General features: G+C 58.0%; 1 protein-coding gene across 5 annotated transcripts in view; it reads right to left on the reverse strand.

Moving 5' to 3' along the window:
- Positions 1-1,195: 1,195 nt before the first annotated feature.
- PTPRF (protein tyrosine phosphatase receptor type F) overlaps positions 1,196-17,008 on the reverse strand; it is an 87,107-nt gene continuing 71,294 nt past the window's right edge. For all 5 annotated transcript variants that reach the window (XM_046010956.1, XM_046010943.1, XM_046010949.1 and 2 more), the window contains 13 exons: positions 14,753-14,868; positions 9,957-10,054; positions 6,954-7,077; positions 6,624-6,799; positions 5,787-5,906; positions 5,349-5,503; positions 4,982-5,267; positions 4,707-4,885; positions 4,363-4,489; positions 4,025-4,150; positions 3,611-3,765; positions 3,383-3,518; positions 1,196-2,949 (listed from right to left, as the gene is read on the reverse strand). In XM_046010956.1, the coding sequence (XP_045866912.1) occupies positions 2,881-2,949; positions 3,383-3,518; positions 3,611-3,765; positions 4,025-4,150; positions 4,363-4,489; positions 4,707-4,885; positions 4,982-5,267; positions 5,349-5,503; positions 5,787-5,906; positions 6,624-6,799; positions 6,954-7,077; positions 9,957-10,054; positions 14,753-14,868 (1,867 nt within the window). In that variant the 3' untranslated portion in view covers positions 1,196-2,880. The remainder of the gene's footprint in view (positions 2,950-3,382; positions 3,519-3,610; positions 3,766-4,024; positions 4,151-4,362; positions 4,490-4,706; positions 4,886-4,981; positions 5,268-5,348; positions 5,504-5,786; positions 5,907-6,623; positions 6,800-6,953; positions 7,078-9,956; positions 10,055-14,752; positions 14,869-17,008) is intronic.

Consider the following 17,008-nt stretch of genomic DNA (forward strand, 5'->3'; position numbering starts at 1 on the left):
CTAAAGTACTCTGTGCAAAGCCTGCCCTGCAGGACCCATGCTCTTGTTCAAGTGACAATCTGATATTTATCCCTCACTTGGAGATGTTTGCTGGCTCCTTCTTTTATTTAGTAAACAATCACTCAAATTTAACACTATCAAGAGCAATGCGATGATGATGTCATTTTTCTAAACAGGTAGAAATAGGCCAGGCACTGACCGGGGTGCTGGGGAGCCCAAATCCCAGGCCTGGTCACTCACAGCCCCCAAGGAGACTGCTGCCAACAGTGGAGGGCGGCGAGACCCGGGGTGGGGGCGGCAGGACGTGACAGAGGGACTTTGCCTCCCAGGGACTGCATCCCTTCCATGTCACCCAGAGCCCCTCAACTGTGCGTCTGGCGGCTTCTAGCTTGCCTTCCTAGCTGCGTCTCACTTCCTCCCCAAAACTGCTCTCCTCACATTTGTCCGTCTGTCTCACAATTCCAAGCCTTTGCACGAGCTGTTCTCTCTGTTGGAAATACTTTCCCCACTTTTTAAAAGTGATTCCTGCTCACCCCCATGAAACGCTCAGAATCCTGCTGATGTCCTCTCCTCGGGGAAGCCTGCATCGACCCCACCATGGGGGTCCGGTGCTGCCTCAGTGCACCCACCTCTCCTGGTGGGGGGAGGAATCGTGAGGGCACTAACAGCCTGGTCACTGCTGACTTACTGCTCTCTCCCGCTTGTTCTGTGCCCTGGGGAAGTTCCACGGCTCAAAGAGCTGGCCTGACTGGTCGGATCACCGGTGGAGAGGCTGCCAGGCTCCAGGAGCCCATGCTGCTGCGTGTCTGGGGGTCCATGAGCCACATCGCAGGGATTACAGGAGTCCTCACTCACTGATTTCCAGCCCTACCAGCCTCCACCAGCTCATGCCATCTCTGTCCTCACAGCAGGGGGGATGTGAAGAGGGAAGGGGAGGGGAGGGTGGCGTGAGGAGAGGCAAAGCGTCTGCTCTTTGCCTGGGGAGCCGGGGTCCCTGGTGGGTTGCTCTTGACACACGCTGGCAGCTGGCTTTGAGGGTTCGTGGTGATGCTCCTTTCTGAAAGTCAGCAGCCATGCTGGGAGCCCCACATAACACTCTCCCCCTTGGAGCAGGAAATCTCCAGAATCTACCCCTACGTACTGAACTGAAAGAGACCCCTCTCTGGTTCCAGAAAGAGCTGAGACAGAGGCCCAGTTTGTAAGAAATCTGATTATTCAAATTTATTACCATCAAGAATTATGCAACGATGCTGTAGTTCTCTTAACAAATAGAAAACAGACTGTGTACAACAGTGGACTCTACAGCACTAGCATCCACAAGGTAAAAATGAATGTTTCATCCAACATTACCAACCCTGGATTGTTGATCTTGACTGAGCCTAGCTAGATCTGGGGACGCCTGCTCCGCGTCCCTCGGCTAAAACAGCTATGCACCCTTCCCCGCCCCCACTTACCTACCTAGATAGTGCTGCCCAGAGGCCCTCTCCCTGCCCCTCAGCGAGCCGAGAGAGTAGGACTGATTATAGTACCATTGAGAGAAGTCCAGTAGTCTTGCCACATTGGTTTGTGAGGGCATCGTGAAGGAGTGGAAAAGAGCGATTCTCAGGGGCTTTGAAGACAGCTGCAAACCAGGGAGGGAAATCACCCGGCCCCCGCTGAGGACAGATGTGTGCTCCCAGGCCCACTGACCTGAACCTGAAGGGCCAGCTGTGCCCCTGCTCGGCCCTGAGGTGTGCGGGGTGTGATACACACCCTGACCTGTGTCAGTCACCGAGGCCACACGGCCGGATCCACAGCTTACCAACACCATGCCAAACCGCAATGCCGGGGACAAAAGCGAGGCTCTGTGGGCCCAGAGGTCAGCCTGGCAGCTTCCCCTGGGAAGCCCAGGCACAAGGGGCCACCTCCCCTCTTGGGGGTTGGAAGCAGAGGCCAGGAAGATGACTCTGTTTTTTCTTGGTGGTTTTTGTTTTTTTTTTTTTTTGGATTTTTTTTTTGTTTTTTTGTCTTTGCGTTTTTTTAACCTTTGCAAACACGATGGTGATGAGGAACGCCTTGCCAGGCTCCCCGAGACACGTCTGTGGTTCTGGGCTGTGAATGTTCACACACACACGGGAATAGACAACTGGAGATGAGTGTTTCCTATCTCCTCCCCGCCCACCACTGTCTGTGGGGCCTCAAATAAGGCTCTGAAGGAAAAACAAAACAAAACAAAACAAAAAAAAACAAACAAAAAAAAGAGTCGAGTGTCCCCGCATTTGGCCGAAACAGGATCCCGTCTGCAGGGCTGGAAGAGCAGCTAGATCAGGGGTGCCTCCCAGGCCCACGGCTGGGCCTCCACTCAGCCTGGTGGCCCCAGCTCCACACAGAGGAAGGCAGGTTCTGTCCTTCAGCAGCAAAAGTCATACAAAAAAAGGATCCAAAGTGAACTCAAAAAAGAAAACAACTGAACCCCAACCCCCACAGAGGCCCATTCTGCAGTTAAGGATTTGCAAAAGGAAAGTCAGAGGAAGAGGCTAGAATCCCTCGGTCTACCCCACTTAATGTATAAAAAAGGAGACTTTGTCTCCATCCCCACCCCATGAGAAGAAGCATGAGAAACGCGGCAGCAAAACAGAGAGCTCGAAGCAGGCTCTGGGCGGGCCTGGTGGACAGAGACGGGCCACGGCACTGGCCTGCCAGCCCACCCACTCGCCCAGGGGTGTTCTGGGCTCTCCATTTGGTGTGGCGATGTTCCTGAAACGCTGTGAGCCCAGTGGGCTGTGCTCTGCCAGAAACAGCATCCGTGCAGAAGGGCTAGACGACGGTCGGTATGGCTCAGAGGAGCTGGGTCCCCTCCGGAGCCCCAGGCAGGGGCAGCGGAGGAGAGGGGAGCGGTAGTTACGTTGCATAGTGGTCAAAGCTGCCAAGGTACTCCAGGGCCGCACGATAGCACAGCTGGTACTGGTCCTGCTGGGACAGGGGGCTGCTCAGCCGCAGGCAGGGGGAGTGGGTTCTCCCAATGCACTGGCCAAGGGCACTCCCCCTGCAGCTGGTGGGCCCCGAGCAGATGCGAGCCGCAGATGTCTGCTGCGGGGGGTGTCCAGGAGCCTAGAGGGGCCTCTGAAGGCTCAGCTCTCCCCCTTTCCCGCTGCCCTGCACCTACCTGCCTCTCTCCCGCCACTCCCATCACGTCTCTCTGCTCCTAGACCCAGCACCCCATGAGGGCTGCTATCCAGCCCCAGCCGGGCACCAGGCACACTGCTGGCGCTCAGCGTAGAGCTGCGGGAGGGGGAGCCCTTTCCACTCACCCTGCCCTAGTGCCTCAGGCAGGGCAGGAAATAATAGACCGTGCGTGCAGGTGAGGGGCTGCCCTGTTTCCCCAGCCAGAGGGCCCGTGTACCTCCGTCTGCACCATGGCTGGGCGCTGCGTGCGCAGGGTCTTCACGGTCTGGAACATGTCGACCACGCCCTCATAGCGCATCCGCTCCAGGACGATACTCAGGGTGATGAACACACCGGTGCGGCCCACGCCGGCACTGCTCGGGGACAGCACTGGATCAGGGGTCCTGCCCACCAAGCCCACAGTGCCCCCCCACCCCGCCCCAGCCCTCCATGGGGTCAGCCCTACCTGCAGTGCACTGTGATGGGCCCATCCTGCCCGAACTGCTCCTTGGTCTTGTGCACCTGCCCAATGAAGTCGATGAAGCCCTCGCCCGTCTTGGGCACGCCCTGCTCAGGCCAGTCTGTGAACTGGAACTGCCGGATCGTCCTCGACTGCCCGTCCTGGGAGAGGCGGGTAGGAAACAGGGTCAGCACCCGTGCCTCACCCACAGCCCTGCCGGGCTGGACGGGCAACACAGTGCCCCCGTCCACACCCATGAGATGCTGACCCCCGAGGCCCCCCGGAGAGGTGCTCACGCCCCCACACTAGCACCCTCACATCAGACTCCTGCAGTCCGAGCCAGGGCCCCATCCCACGCGTACTCAGGCGACTAGAGACACGCTTTCACGCGGGCACATGCGCTCCCCTCTCGGCACTCACCCGGGCGTCCGTGACCTTGAACTCACGCAGGATGTACTGGGGCATGTTGTATTCGGCCATCGGGTCAACGACAAAGTACTGGTAGCGAGCAGAGCGCTCTGCTGGCCAGTACTGGTGGCATTTCTCCTGTGGACAAAGGCCCCGCCCCATGAGCAGGTAGGGAGGGATGGGGGAGGAGAGCTCCAGGATTCAGAGGAGTCCTGGGACGCTTCAGGTGCTGAGGAGGGGGTCTGAGGCTCTGCTGAGGGAAGGCTGGGTGTGAAAGGAGAGAGCAGTGCAGAGGTGCTGGGTGCGCTCCCAGGTGTGCGAGGGGCCCTGGGGAGGGGGGGTGGGCTCACCCTGCCCATCTCCCGGAGCCTGGTCAGCATGACGATGATGGTAGAGTTGTGCTCCCATAACATGCGCCAGAAGTCCTCGGTGCTCTCTGCCAGAGGCCCCTGTGTGGCTATGTAGGCCTTCTGTTGTCTGGGGTGGACAGAAGACTGCACATGCCGGAGATGCCACTGGCCCGAGTCTCCCCAAGACCGCCTAGTTCCTTGGAGTCCCACTCAGATTGCCTACCCCTCCTCTGGGAAAGCCCACTCTGATCTTCTAGGCTGGCCCTACTCTGCCGGGCCCCCGGCTAGCCAGCTGCAGGCCTAGGCCCCCGTAGAGTGTGCTGAGCAGTCACAGGCATGCTGACCTATAGCCGTCCAAGAAGCTGGCATTGATGTAGTCCGAGCCCTCCACGCCACGGATGGGCTGCAGACACACGCGGGTCAACTCATAGGGCATGATGTTCACCAGGCGGTTCTTGAACTTGTTGCAGGGCAGGTTGGCGCTAATGAAGCGGGATGTGTGGGCCTTGGAGCTGGCCAGCAACTAGACAGAGGGATGGGCTGGTCAGGCCTGGCTTCTCGGCAGGTGGCGGGGGGGGGGGTATCATCCCCGTGACCCAGTCCAAGCCCCTGAGCCCACCTTGAACTCGAGTTCCATGGCAGTCACACTCTCCCCAGGAGGCACTTGGCCCAGCTTCTGGATATGGGCATACAGGCTGCGGGCAGGCACCTCTGTGTGTCCACACGTGGCGGCCTCCAGCAGGGCCTCGTGGATGAACACGTACTGGTCCTCCGTCTGCACCATGTAGTTCCGCTGCGAGCGCATGCACGTCACGTGCCCGTAGACGTCGACCGTCTTCTCGTGCTTCATCCGCTCCAGCATGGCCTCGATGACGATGAAACAGCCCGTGCGGCCCACGCCCGCGCTGCATGACATGGGCATGGCTTGGCGCAGAGCTCCAGCCCACCCCCCCACCCCCCTTGCTGGTGCCGCACCCCCTGCTCACCTGCAGTGCACCACCATGGGCCCCGCATCCGGTGGGTTGCAGGCCTTGACCCGCCGCAGGAAGGCCAGGATGGGTGTGGGGTACTCAGGAACCCCATGGTCTGGCCAAGCCATGAACTGGAACTGACGCAGTTCTCGCTTCTCACTGGAGCCACTCTGGGGAGAAGCGTGAGGAGACATGATGCGACAGGGAAGCGTGTCTGCTAGAGGCTCCGGGAGGGGACACCTGACCCGACTCAGAAGCCATGGGAGGTGGCCTGAAGGAGCCAGAGGCACCTTTTCCAGTCATCCTGCCCATGGCACTGGTTGCCAGAGGGGCTCACACGCCTCTGAGCCCCAAGTTCTGGCACCAAGTTCTCGCTCATCCATCCCCAGCGAATAGTGTTCAGATCGCTTCCGGGTAGGGCTCGGGTGGGGGACAAGCTCCGGGAGGCTGTACCTTGTGGAGTGCAAAGGTGCGCACGGTGTATGTGGCCAGCTCCACCGTGTCCAGCAGGGTCACCTGAATGAGGCCGTATGTCTCAGTGCCCCGGGCCGGCCAGTACTGATCACACTTCACCTACAGGGCGACAAGGGAGGCAGGTGTAAGGGTGCTTAGAGGCACTCCAGCGCTCAGATAGGCGGGGGCGCTGGGGCAGAAGAAGGCCGAAGGTCTAGCTTACCTGGCTGCAAGGCTCCGAGCCCTGAACCCTCAGATTGGTGATGCCACCCCCTCACCAAACCACACAGGTTCTCATGCTACACTGCCATCCCTGCCCTAGCTGGGAGAACGAGGGCCATAATTGAAAATTATTTATTCATGACCGGATCGCACCAGGCACATTTTCTGCCAGATTTACCCATAATGTTTATGCGCCATTTTCAAGCTCTGTAAATTTTACGTTCCAGTCGATGCTTTGCAGTGCAAAAGCAGATAACGGCAGCTCTTTCCACTAATTAACTTAGGAGATGTGCTAATGCCCTAGGAACACTCCAGCATCTGGGGAACATGTGAACATCCCGGGAACATGCTAGCGACTGGGAAACATAGTAACGTTCCCGGAAAATGACAGCATCTGGTACAACATATTAATATCTGAAGAATGTGCCAGCATCTAGGGAATGGGCCGCATCCCAGGAATACCCAGCAGCCGGGGAGCATGAGAACACCGCAAGAAGACAAGAGTATCCCTTGGGGGAACTTGTGACCGACACAGGAAAGGGGGCCTGGAAGCCACCTGGTGACTGAGTCTCTCCCAGCCCACTTCCCGGCTGGAAGGCGCCCGCACGGTCCTACCCGGGACTTCTCCTCTAGCCGTGTCATCATGACCACAGTGGCTGTGCGCTGTTCCCACACCATCCGCCAGAAATCACCCATGGTCTCGGGCAGAGGGCCCTGCGTGGCAATGTAGGCATTCTGCTTGCGGTAGCCGTCGATGTAGTTGGCGTTGATATAGTCACTCCCTGGGACACCTGTGAACAGGAAGGAACACAGGAGAGCATTATCCCCAAGCCCCCGCCCAGCCCACCACATCTCGGAGCACTCCTGGGGTTCCTGGGATGAAATGTCACCCCCGCCAGCAAGGAGAAGAGCAAGGGATGGGAGGGTGCACGGCCCTCGGCTCACCATCGATGGAGGTAAGGATGACTCGGGAGTGGTCGTAGGCAATGACATTTGCGTAGCGGTTCTTGGGCTTGTTCACTTCCAGGTTGGAATTCTCCCACGTGAACTGCTGTCCAGGGTCAATGGACTATGGAAATGGAGGAGGCAGACAGAGCAGGGTAAGAGCTGCAGTCTCCCTCCTGCCCCCAAGACCCAGCCTGCCAGGCGGTGTCCACATGCTGTCTTTGTGCCTGGGCCACCACCAGCTCCAACCCCCAGCTGTGGAGCTGAGGCTGCCGTATCAGCTTCTGCTGGGAAGGTGATGTACCAGTCCCTCCAGCCCTGCCCCCACTAATGACATGAGTACAGACCAAGATGGAGCCATGGCAGCCAGCCATGCTGCGCCCGAAACCACTGAGGGCTCTGGGCACCTGCTGCATCACCCTGTCCAGCTCTCCTCCTACCTCCCTGGTCATTCCCTCTCTGTCTCCTCTCCTTCCCCCTGCCCCTCCCACAGGCAGAGCACAGCACTCCTCTAGGTTCATTCCTGAGCCTTCTTTGCACTCTACAACCTTTCTGAGGCCTCATTTCCTTGTAGAATCTTGCACTCAGTTGCTGGAGCTGCCCACAACTCCAGCCGCAGCCTGGCCTCCCTGAGCTCTGAAGCTGAATGGCCAGCCACCTCCTGGGCAACCCCACCTGGGGGGCCCCATGAGCCCTGCAATCTCAATCCTTGCCAAGCAGAGATCATCAGCTTCCCCCCAGCTGGGCTCTGCCATGGGAAGACTATCTTGGTCAAAGGCCCCTTCACCCATTTACCCCCAAACCCCAGCCAGAACCCTCAAGTCATCCTCAAAAACCCCTCTATGCTCCTGTCCCCTCGGTCACCATGTCCTGGTGCTTCCCTACCCCCTTGGCCAGGCTGCCCCATCTTGGACTTGGCCATCTCCCTGTCTCTCTGCTTTCGCCCCACTCTGACCCTCTCTGTCCTGTAGCCAGAGCAATCCTCAGATAAGACAGATCTGAATGTCATTCTCCTGCTTCGATGCCTTCCAGGGGTCCTCAGGACCCCAGGTCATAATAGCGGAGTCTCCATGCAGACCCACTGTGTGTGTGTGGCCCTGTTCGAAGCACTTCGAACGTATTCCCTCACCTCATCCTCCGAAGAAGCAGGCTGTCACTACCTCCTTTTACGGAAGGACAGAACCCAATGCCCTCCGTACTTTGACACCAGCCCGTTACTCTCCACAGGATGGCAGGCTCTGCTTCTGTGGGACCCTCCAGCACACGCCCCCCCCTCAGCCTGCCTTGGCGCTGCGGCCTGCTCTCTGCACATTCTGTCATACCTAATACGAGGGTATACTGTCGGATTCAGTGTTGGTTGTCTGTCTGAGCCGGCCTCCCCACCAGCAGAGTGACCTGACATTGCCAGGTCCCCGGCATTCAGCACGGTGTGTGCTCCATAGTGTGACGACCGACTGACCGTTAAAGGTGACAGAGCTGTGGGACCCTGGTAGAGAGAAAGCCCACAGCAGGCCCTGGCAGGCAGAGAAGGCTTCTTGGAAGAGGAGGGAAAGTTCACGCTGGAGGAGAGGAGTACCGTTAAAGGTGACAGAGCTGTGGGACCCTGGTAGAGAGAAAGCCCACAGCAGGCCCTGGCAGGCAGAGAAGGCTTCTTGGAAGAGGAGGGAAAGTTCACGCTGGAGGAGAGGAGTAGGCAGAACGTGGGAGGGGGAGCACCATGAGCCTGGACAGAGAGGTGCAGAGTCCCGTGGGAAGGAAGGCAGATGCGGGATGTGGGACTGGGTGGGTGTGGGTAGAGACCACGGAAGACCCTCCGGGCCCTCGAGAGAACTGAAAGCAGGGAGTGTAATTCACAAACTTTGTCACCTTCACAGCAGGGTCTTACTGCAAAGCAGGCCCCCATGGGGTTCTACAGGTAGAGGCGGAATGCTTTCCTCACGACAGACACATTCATCGTGACAGACACATTCATCAATTTGCCTGCCAAGCTCAACTTCCTCTGCAGAAACCTGGCCCACAGCCCTCAGAACCTACCTGGCCCACAGCCCTTGGAAGGGGCATCCTGGGACTCCAGGGTACCACGTACCGCCAGCAGTGGACATCTGACCAGAGGGAGCAGACTCACAGGTTGGGCTGTGTGAGCCCATCAATCACCTATCTATCCATTATTGATTGATGGTGAGTGCTGAGCCAGGCCTGGATGGGAGCAGGGGCTGCAGGAGAGGAACCAGGGCAGAATACCACCTCTGGGGGTGCTCCTTACAGATGCCGGGGTTCTCCTTCATCACCTCCTTCTCTGGCAGAGCCCTCCCCAGCTGGGTGGCCTGGAAGCCCTCAGAACCCTGGAGCTGGAACGCGGGAGCCCCCAGCAGGGAGCAGCCAGGAGTCAAGAGCAAAGCGCAGACAGCGCACAGAGGGCTGAGAGCGGGAAGGCTTGTGCAGCCTGAGCAGTGGGCCTTGAGTCCCCCGATTCCCTGCTCTGTGGCCCGTGTGGCTCTGAGAACGCATGTGAGGCTGCGTGAGTACAGGCCACAGGCTGTCAGGCAGGCCTGGGTCTGACTCCTGGTTCCACTACGCACTGGCTCTTTGACCTTGGGCAAGTCACTTCCCTTCTCTGAGCCTCTGTTTCCTCATCTGTAAGATGGGATAATAACTGTACCACTTCGTACGCGAGGAGGACACAATGAAGGGACATGTGCAAATGGCCTAGTCTGGTCTTGCCTGCGGTAAGTTCTTGATAAAGAAGCCGTTCCCACTGATCCACGTGTGTGTAGGGGTGACCTTTCGTCTGCCTCTGTTAGCATGTGGGCAGGCATCCGAGTGTCCAGACTTGGGGTGCTTGAAAGGGCCTCGGCCAGGCCTAGTACCCGAGAAGCTGAGTTCCCCAGCTGCCATGGCCTGGAGCACCCCCCCCCCACACACAGCTGGGGCCCGAGGCAGGGCAAGAGTGGGCATGGGGCTAGGCCTGGGCCCTGCCCAATGCAGGGGGTGAGGACATCTCACCTCATACTCCTGGGAAAACTTGAGGCCATCATTGGCTTTGAGGCGCTCGATGTTGTCAGCCAGGTCGGTGATGGGGATGGGCGGGTGGTCTCGCATACCTGGGGGAGGGGGAGCACATCAAGGCGCAGTCAGTTTGAGGCTGGCGCCGGGCGGTAGAGACAGCCCCGATGCATGTGATGTGCACATGTGAACACGTGTGACCATGGAGCACTCGGCACTGGTGGCATGGGGACAGCAGCACATGCGGCGACAGGGATGGTGGGGCACACAGCGGCTGGAGGGCAGGAGAGGACAGAGGGGAGTGTGTGTGCTGGGGGCACGTGTGAGCGTGGAGTCAGGGGGCACCAGGGCCCCGCCTGGCGGGCTCGCAAAAGGGACACCAGGCTTCCTTCCTCCCGGGCTGGGGCTGGAAGCCCAGGTTGGGGGCAGCTGCACACCCGCCCCATAGGCCCAGCCTGTGGACAGCCCTCCTGCCCCTCCCTGGCGCCAGTCACTGTGGGAGACTTGGTCATGTGGTCTCTACACTGAGCGTGTGGATGGAGTGGGCGTGACAGAGTGACACGGAAGAATCCGCAGAGAGAAGTAAGGAGGGAGACAGGGAGACAGGAGACAGGGGAGGCACCTGGCAGGGTGTCAGACGGGGAATGGAGGGGACAGAGGCAGAGAGACAGGGCCGGGGCCAGTAGGAGGGAAGGCAGGACTGGAGGAAGGTTGGAGCTGGGGAGGAGAGAGGAAGGAAGGGAAAGAAGAGTCACGAAAGGAGGGAGGTGATGGGGTGAAAGAAAGTTGGAAGAAATGGACACAGAAGCCAGGGAAGCCCCCGAACTCGGAAAACTAACTTGAGATATTCGGGCAACTGGGGACACCGGAACCTGCAGAGAAAGAAAACACAAAAAATAGCGGGGCAGGAGGAGAGAGGCTGTCCACTCCTCCGGCTGCAGGGACACGTAGAGGGACCGAGGGTGTGCGGCGAGCCCCACCACAGCCCCCCCCCGCCCCAAGGAACACAGCCCCATCTCCCACCCAGAGCACAGCGTTCCCAACCCCCTGGGCAGCCTTGGGGGCCTCTTTCTGAGATAAAATTCTGGATCCGAACCAACCCTCATCCCCTCTGGTATCAAAATCTGACCTTGGCTATACTCAGATGATCAGGCGAGAGGGGAGTGTGCCTTCATATAGAGAAATGAGGCAAGTAAGGCCAGAAATGACAGGGTCAATCTGTACAAAGGTACAGAGATGACACCTGTATTTTCTGTGGGTTTGAAAATTTTTCAGAATAAGGATTAAATGATAGGACAAAAAAAAAAAAAAACAAAACAACCCACTTTACTGAACTAAAAAAATAGAAAGAAAAGGTGCCATGCCCTCCCCATGTCCCTTCTGGTCCCTGGTTCCTTCAACAGGTTGGGGACGGCATGTCCACAGGGATGTCTCTCCCCATTGGCAGCCCCAGTTCCTGGAGCTCTGCACCTCTGGTGACTCATGGCTGGCCCCAGCCCACGGTCCCTTTTGGACACCCTCATCCATCTGCACTCCACCTTTACCACATCTGTGCACCCCTCTTCATCGCTCCTTTGCTCTCAGACCCCTGAGAGTTCTCTCTAGCGCCTGTAGCCAACCCTGGGCCCTTGGTGGCTGGGCAACCCTCCCAGACATGCCTGCTTAGTGTCCACAGCCAGGCCACACCTTCCCTGGCGCCTTAACCACTTTCTTTTCCTTGTGGAGAAAATCGGGGCTATCAGCCCAGAGCTCCAGCAGCATGTTCCCTTACACCGGCTTCCCCCGACTCCCATTCTCTTCGGGCCTAGAGCTCAGGGAGGCATCCCTGGGCTCTGTCACACCCCCACATGCAGGCCGGGGCCTGGAGCAGGCTTCCGGGTTCTCGTCCCACAGGCGAGCATCGCCTCCCCTGCCATCTCAAATGCTCACATGAACGACAACCATCTGTAAATAATTTCCATATTGGTAAGAAGAAAAGTCCTTTCTCAAGCCCACATCCGTCCTCTCTTGCTATGGTCCTGTCCATCCTATCTGTCACACCGTGGCCTCCCAAGGGGTTTCTCCACCTGCTCACTCCCCACTCACTGCCCCTCAACCCACGGAGGTGTTTCTGCCCCCAGGACTCGGCCACCACTGCCAAAGCCAATGGTCCTCCTGGTGTACAGCCATCCCCGGCCTTGGCTTCAGGGAGACCCCACTCTTCCCAGACTCTTCCTCCCCAGCCGCTCCTTCTTAGCCTTCCTGGCTCGTCTTCATTGCACCTCTTTCTTGGCTGCCCCCCCTTCTGTTCTCTGGCTTGGACGATCACACGCTGCTTGCCCCCTCCCACGCCCGTAGTTTCAGGCGGGAGGCAGTGCAGAGGTACAGACCCGCAGACTGGGTGCCACCTGAAACTCCCCTGCCCGTCGTTTAGCCTTAAGCCCTAAGCCCAAGCCCTGCTGGCTCCTTGTGCTGCCCGAGACCGCTCTCCGCCCTCACGGCCACCCTGCTCGGCCAAGGCCTCGGCACCTTGCACTCACTCCGTGGCTCTCTAGTCTCCCAATTTCTCTCCTCCAATCTGACTTGCACACAGCAGCCAGAGCTAGATCCCCAAAACACAGTTCTGACCCTGTCGGTCCCCTGTTGAAAATGTTTTAGAAGATTTTATTTATTTGAGAGACTGGGAGCAGGAGCAGAGGGAGCAGCAGAGGGAGAAGGGGAGCAACAGATGCCCTCCTCCCCGTTCTGAGGAGGAAGCCCCAGATTGGGCTGGACCCTGGGACTCTGGGATCATGACCTGACCTGAGCCAAAGGCGGATGCTCAACTGACTGACCACCCAGGCGCCCCGCCCTGCTGAAAACTTTTAATGGTTCCTTGGTACCCTCATGATGAAGTTCAAACCCCTTCGCCTGGCGCTCGGGTTCCCATGTGGTGGACCTTTGTTTACCCTCTCGTCTGTGGGCTCTCAGTGCCCCAACTCCCATGCTGCAGGACAGCCAGCATCTGTGGGCGCCCTCCACAGTGCTGTTTCCATTGAAGGGAGCCCTCTCCCATCATCCCCTGTTCGCTTGAATCATGCCCACAGGGCTTGGCATCCCCTCTCATAGGAGGGCTTCTCTGCCCTCGAGGTCCCCAGCAGTCTAGAGAGTGGATGCCTCACAGATAGGGTCATGCTGGGTTGCAGCTAGGTCGTCCAGCTCACGTGCTCTCAGGATGCATGCCTTTGGAACCCAGTCACTGTGCTGTGGGGGAGCCCAGACCACAGGACGAGGCCTCATGTGGTTGTCACAAGCTGACAACCCCAGGTGGGCTCATAGCTGACTCTAGCGTCAACACCAGACATACAAATGAATGAGGCATCAGAATTCAGAGGACAGAAAACTTTTCCATAAAGACCAAATAGTAAATACTCTTGGGTTTGTGGACATATGGTAGATGCTACTTTGCCTCTGTAGCATGGAAGTAGCCAGAGATTATATATCATATCAATGAATGGACATATCTGCATTCCAACAAAATTTATTTGCAAACACAGGTGGTGGGCCATGTTTGGCCATGAGCCAAAGTTTGCTGAGTGCTGCTTTAAATGATTCTAGCTCTCAGGGGCACCTAGGTGGCTGAGTCAGTTAAGCATCTGCCTTCAGCTCAGATCATGATCTCAGGCTCCTGGGATCGAGCCCTGTGTCAGGCTCCTGGCTCATGGGCAGCCTGCTTCTCCCTTTCCCTCTGCCTCTCCCCCGCTCATGTTCTATCTCTCTATCTCAAAGGAATAAATAAGATCTTAAAAAATAAATACATAAAAATAAATGATTCCGGATCTTGGGCTTCCAGGTGAAGGCCCAGACATTCGGAAATAGAGACAAGCTATTCCAACTATATTCCTGTCTGAATTTCTAATCCACAAAAACTGTAAGGGGTAACACGTACCTGTTGTTGTTTCAAGCCGTTAAGTTTTGCAGTCATTTAACATGCCCTAATTTAACGGGGAACTGGCTCACGTATACATATGCCCTGTATGTATGTTAGTTCACTCCCTCAACTCAACTGTCTGGGTGTCCATTTCACAGGTATCCCCTTAGAGCCCACAGGGTGCACAGTACAAGGGATGGCAATGAACAAGACACAGTTCTCGGCTCTACAGAACTTGGATTGTCATTGAGGCCATTCTAGCCCATGGTGAGAGGTGTCATTGTGGAAGGAGCAGAGAGCTTCTGGAAGCCAGGGGAGACCCCCAGGCCTGTGTGGGCACTGAGGTGGGCTGGAAGACTTCACCTTGGGAGGTGTCTGAGCTGTGTCTCCTGGGGCACAGGGATGGAGTGACGCTTTGGGAAGAAGGGCCAGCCAGAGAGCCATGGGGGAGTGGCTGGAGAAGGAAGGGCAGGTATGACGTTCCACGTGGGGTCCCTGTGCTCACACAGTGAAGTCTGGGCACTCTCACCTACTGCAAGTGTCTGATGGGGTGTTTCCCACCAACAGAACCCCCCTTTTGTGCGGAGGGGACAAAGTGCAGGTGCAGACGCTGGCCACCCTGTGGCTGGGATGTGGGTTCTGCGAGGTCTTTAGCCTGTACTCAGAGGCCTTGACCCAAGATGAAGCAGGGCCTAAGCAGCCCGCCCCCCCACTACCCCAGCAGGCTCTGGGGTGCCAGGGCTCCCACGCAGCTGCTGCATATCGGCGCTTCTGTCACAGGGTCCAGGGAGTGAGCAGCAGGAAGAAACAGGAGTAGAAAATGGGGGCACGAGGCCAGGGGCTCTTGGGACAGACTCAGGGACCCGTGGGCCGGGCTGGGGGCAGGTAGGCTGGGGAGCCACTCTACCTGGCGTCTGGTAGTTGAGCCTCCGCATCTCCACGGGGTCAGAGGAATGCGCCAGCAAGGAGTCCTTCAGCCCGATTGACTGCTCGTCTTTGGACGATGGGGAGTGGGTCCTCTTCCTAGAGAGGCAGAAGGGTGGCTGGTGAGGACTTGAGGTCCAGGCAGAAGACAGAGAGGGGTGGCATGGCTGGCTGTGCAGAGACCCTGTGTCTACAGCTCGGGCCCCCCCGTTTCCCCCCTTATCCCGGGGTTCCTGAGCACGGGGAACCAGTGGCACAGCAGCTCGGACACATGGAGAACACAGGGTAGGGTTGGGGAGTTGGAGACAGCAGGACTGGGGAGCGGACGCAGGGCCAGTGCAGCGAGGAGCGCAGCGGGGAGCGGTGGCAGAGGCTGGCGGTGCCTTCCAATAGAGGGCAGGTCACTGCTGGGCAGTGGCTGCTGTCCCCAAGGCCGCCAGGAATAAACATGCAGACAACACATAAGATACGCAAACATCACAGAGAGCTGGGCCCCAGTTGTCTGTCTCTCGGTATCAGGGTCCACGTCCAGAGCAGCAGGGCAGGGCCAGGGAAGGTGTCACCCTAGCTGGGCAGAGTCCTCCCGCACTGGCCTCAGTTCCCCTGTCTAGAAGGACAGGGTCAGAGACAGACTGTGGGGTCTAGCTGCTGACGAGCATCCAGGAGCCGCTCCTGCTATGTGGACACGGGTGTGTGCATAAGTGTGCACGAGTGTGTAAAAACACACACCTCCCCCTGCCCTGCAGCCAGTGCTCTTTGCACTTTTATCTCCTGCAGCGCTTAGCGGGTCATCTTAAAGAACTGGAGCCTGGCAGAAGGCTCTGGTGAGCTTGGAGTCGGTCTGTGCGCTCAGGGAGGGTGCTGAAATCTGCACTATGCTTGCACCCTGGGGAAGGGGCATCCCCTGTGCAGGGTCCAAGTCGAGAGAGTCACAGAGCCCACCCCAGAGCCTGCTGAGCTGACCAGACAAGCACAGGCCAGGAGGCTTCTGGTCAAAGCCCTGTCCCTCCCTGCTGGGCCCGACATGTGCACAGGGATAAGAAGTGAAGGGGGAAGCGTGTGAAGAGAGAAGGAATGACTCCTACCTTTCTTGTTTACTAGGTTCCGAAAGACAGGCAAGGACAGAAGAAAGGAATGGTCATTGTTTCCACCAAGCACTCAGGCCCTCTTACGACCAGGGGGACACTGAGGGACCTATTTATGGCACTTGTGTGGCACTCACAGGCAAGGGTTACCTCTCCTGACAGACTCCAGGACCCAGATGGGGTGAGAAGGAGGATGAGTGGGTATGTGGGACACTCCTCCGGCCGCCCTCCACCGCCCCACCCCGCCCGTCTCCGTGCCCCAGACCAGGAAAGCCTATCCCTTATTCATGCTAGGAGGAAAGGAATGAACTCTTCAAGAAGGGGCCCTCGGTCCAGGTCAGGGGTCAGAGGTAGGGGAGAGATGGGGCACAGGGCAAGGAAAGCCTATGTGTTCAGATGTACAGACCAGCATGCGCTCAACTACAAGTGTTCATGAACATAGACTACAGGCTGAGCAGTGTGGTGGGTGCTAGAAACACAGGCCTCATGATGTACCCACTGGGGGAGATGGGGGACAATGTGGGGAAGGAGCAGGGACCCAGGAGAGTCTCATGGGTACCAGAGTCTGGAAGGGAGTCTTTTTTTAAAAAATTAAGTTCTATGCCCAATATGGGGCTTGAACTCACAACCCCAAGATCAGAAGTTACACGCTGCTGACTGAGCCAGCCAGGCACCCTAGAAGGGAGTCAAGAAGGCTGTGACGGCTGTAGGAGGGTGGGCCTGAGCCAGAGGGTTGCAGTATGGTGGGGGCGTAGCGCATTAGCTCAGTGATGACATCGGGAACGGCAGAGGGGCCAGACCAGCCGAGAAGCCAGACTAGCCAGACCTTTGGTCGTCAGCTGACAGAGATCGCGTTTTATCTTGGGAGTCCCCCAAAAGTTTAGGCGGAGAGTGACAAATCTTTGGGAATTACCTTTGCAACTGCCAGGTGGATGGAGAGAAGGGGCGGCTCCAAGAGCTGGTAGCTACTGCCACCCGGGAGGACAAGGAGCACCGCGGGCTAGGTGCCCAAGTACGGCTGCACGTATGTTGCCTCATGGGGAGCCCACTGCGGGGGTGGGGGGGGCAGATGCAGCCATCCTCGGGACAGAACTCACAGGGGACCAGGCGGAGCAAGGGGGAAGAGATGAGGCTGGCACCCACGTTTCCAGCTG

Source organism: Meles meles, chromosome 1 (genome assembly GCF_922984935.1).
Source record: "Meles meles chromosome 1, mMelMel3.1 paternal haplotype, whole genome shotgun sequence".
NCBI lineage: Eukaryota > Metazoa > Chordata > Mammalia > Carnivora > Mustelidae > Meles > Meles meles.